Source organism: Gymnoscopelus braueri, assembly GCF_963280865.1.
Source record: "Gymnoscopelus braueri genome assembly, chromosome: 19".
In the NCBI taxonomy this organism is placed as follows: domain Eukaryota; kingdom Metazoa; phylum Chordata; class Actinopteri; order Myctophiformes; family Myctophidae; genus Gymnoscopelus; species Gymnoscopelus braueri.
In genome coordinates this window covers 8569132-8571819 of record NC_137621.1, presented here as the reverse complement: position 1 = coordinate 8571819, position 2688 = coordinate 8569132, and the positions used below count along the sequence as shown (strand labels likewise).

The 2688-nt window shown below is 38.7% G+C and overlaps 1 protein-coding gene across 1 annotated transcript in view; it reads left to right on the top strand.

The window, feature by feature from the left end:
• Window positions 1-306: 306 nt before the first annotated feature.
• The window catches only part of LOC308074635 (striatin-3-like), a gene marked incomplete at both ends in the record, with an annotated part of 38520 nt that continues 36138 nt past the window's right edge, over window positions 307-2688 (top strand). The window contains one exon of the mRNA XM_080414142.1: window positions 307-354. Within this exon, the coding sequence (XP_080270268.1) occupies window positions 307-354 (48 nt within the window). The remainder of the gene's footprint in view (window positions 355-2688) is intronic.

Sequence of the window (2688 nt, the reverse complement as noted above, 5' to 3'; positions counted from 1 at the left end):
TTTCCATTTCTTTTGTTTTGTCTTATTTTGTTTATAGTTTATGACAAATGCACATTATATTATTATATTTATCTGCTTGACGACCTATGCATGTTGGATTGATATGAAACTTGTTTGTGACTATGAAGTGACTTTAAGTCAATATGAACATTTCCTATTTGCGTGAGGGGTAATGGGTCTGATTACGCGGGAGTCATTAAGACATTAAGTTTAAACATAATAAGCTGCAGCCAAGACGCAAGAACTAGCGAGCCCAGCGGAAGAGGAGCTTGTCGTTGTTGCCGTGGGGTTACGAGCGCTGGATTTATGGATGAGACGCTGGTCGGTGTGTGGAATCTGACAGAGCCGCTGCCGGTGAGATAAACCCGTGCGTACTGTTTATTGGATTACAATTTAAGGGGTACCCCGAACTTTAGTTATTATTTGGACCGTCGTTGCGGAAGACATTTACGTTTCGTTTGGATATAAGGACATAATAGACGGATCTCGGAACCGCGGATACAAGAGGCCGTTCGGATCTTAAAGAGGGGCTGTTTATTATTGTTTGTAAAGCGAGTAAGCGACCGTCCGTGATAGCGCCCTGAATATGTAACTGATGTTGTGTCTTTGTTTATCGTTTACGGGTGGATCTGTGATTTGAGGGGGTAAAGGACAATGGGAATTGTTTGGGTGGGAAGGGGCTTGTGAAAGAAATTTTGATTTGTTGAGCTGTTTGTTTATTTCTTTTGTTTGTTACCTGTTTATATAATGTCATTTGAAATGTATTTGACCCCTAATTTATAAGATATAAAAGTAAAATCAAATATGAAATAATAAAACAGGAATGTAATAAAGTATGTGTCCCTTTTATGCCCATATATGGAGATCTCTGTATCTGTCAGTCCATGTACCTTTTAAGCCTATATATGGAGATTGGAGATGCCTGATGTCATCAGTATATACCCATAAATTGTCATGCCCATATACGGGCATATAAGTTAGATCGGACGTTCTGGACAACTGGATATCCATAATGCCTATATATGGACATTTCGGGGGGCGTGGCAGATAAAATGAATATCAAATATCTAAATACGAAATACAAGCAACTTAAAGGGATATTTCACTTTACCCAAAACATTTGGTCATTTTATTGTCTACTCAGGCTTTTGGGAGCACCCTGGACAGTTTTTAAGTTGCTTGATTCAGTATTTAGATATTTGATATAAATTTTTATCAGACACGCCCCCTTCCTATACAAACCCATTGTAACTTCAAACTCCATTTTAACCATGTTAGTTGCATTTACTGTAAATTCAACAACCAAACAATTCATAATGTATAGCACCCTATTATGCCAAATTAAAGTAAACACAATTAGAATGATGTATAGTGAAACTATCTAAGCTAAACTAAACTTAAAAGGGGCATTTCACTTTAAAAGACTTCTGTCTGACATTCACTTCCTCATTTTTAGCTGCTGGTCTAAAAATCAGTATTCTGAATATGGGCTCAATGTGAACATAGTCAAACAGAAAGTACAATTGTAGATTGGCTATTTTTGCTACTTCTGCCTGGCTGACACTATTGTACGACGAAGTAAGGGATTCATTTACAGGGGGAAAAACATACAATGTTGAAAAATAGAGATGCAAGGTTTCTGCCAAAGGGCGAAATGATGAGCCTTGCAATTGTTCCAATACAGAGTGGACTGTAGTGTATTGGCATATCCACCAAGTGGCAGTGTAACCTTGTGTATAAATGCTGGGTGTCCTGCGTTGTACACTATCTTTAAAAACATAAACATAAACAAACAGTATTCGTTGCTGTAGGTCAATATGCCAGCAAATCAAACTTGACAGAAACGGGTAAAAATCAGTTCTTAAAGAATTGCATTGTGATGACCATTGCTGTCATTATATCCACTATTTTCAGATGTGGTGGGAACTCAGATTTGACCCCTGAGGACCGTGAGAGGTCAAATTCAAGATGGCCCATAAATCAATTGATAAAATGTGTTTAGATCAAGGTCAATGAACACATTTGCCAAAAAATAAGCAATCATTGGAAATGTGCAAATGGCAGGTGGTGTCCCTGTGTTGAATTCAGTTATTTAGCTTGTCTTTGAGCCTGTGACAGATGTGGTGCATTTGATAGACATCACTCAGCTTGATTTGACTGTAGAGAAACGGATTGACACCACCAGACTGAAAAACCATGTAGAGGTAGAGGTTTTGGTGCTGTGTGGGATTTTCGGCACTGAGAGAATGCTTTCTCTCTGGTAGGTGAAGAGACATAGAAGAGAGGGATTGACATTTCCACAGAGAGTTTATATAAATGAGACAAGATCTCACAAGGGTTCCAGATCGTATAAACCTGATAGGAGAGATATACTGTATTTGAATTAAGGGATCTGAACCCGGGACCTCTCGCCACGCGAAGTGAGGATCAAACCCCTAGACCATACATGGGCAACTGGCGGCCCGGGCGCCACATGCGGCCCCCACCTTCACTTAATGCGGCCCGCAGGTTAATATCGGAATACTGATATATTATTGATTTCAGCTGTTCCAATTCCAAACATGCAAACATGACCCGCTTTACTTACTTCAGTATATATTAGTAGCTTAATCACTGGTATTACATTTCTATTGTCTTATTTATGTCCAATGTATTTGTATTTAAGTTCATAAAGTTAACATAAGTACT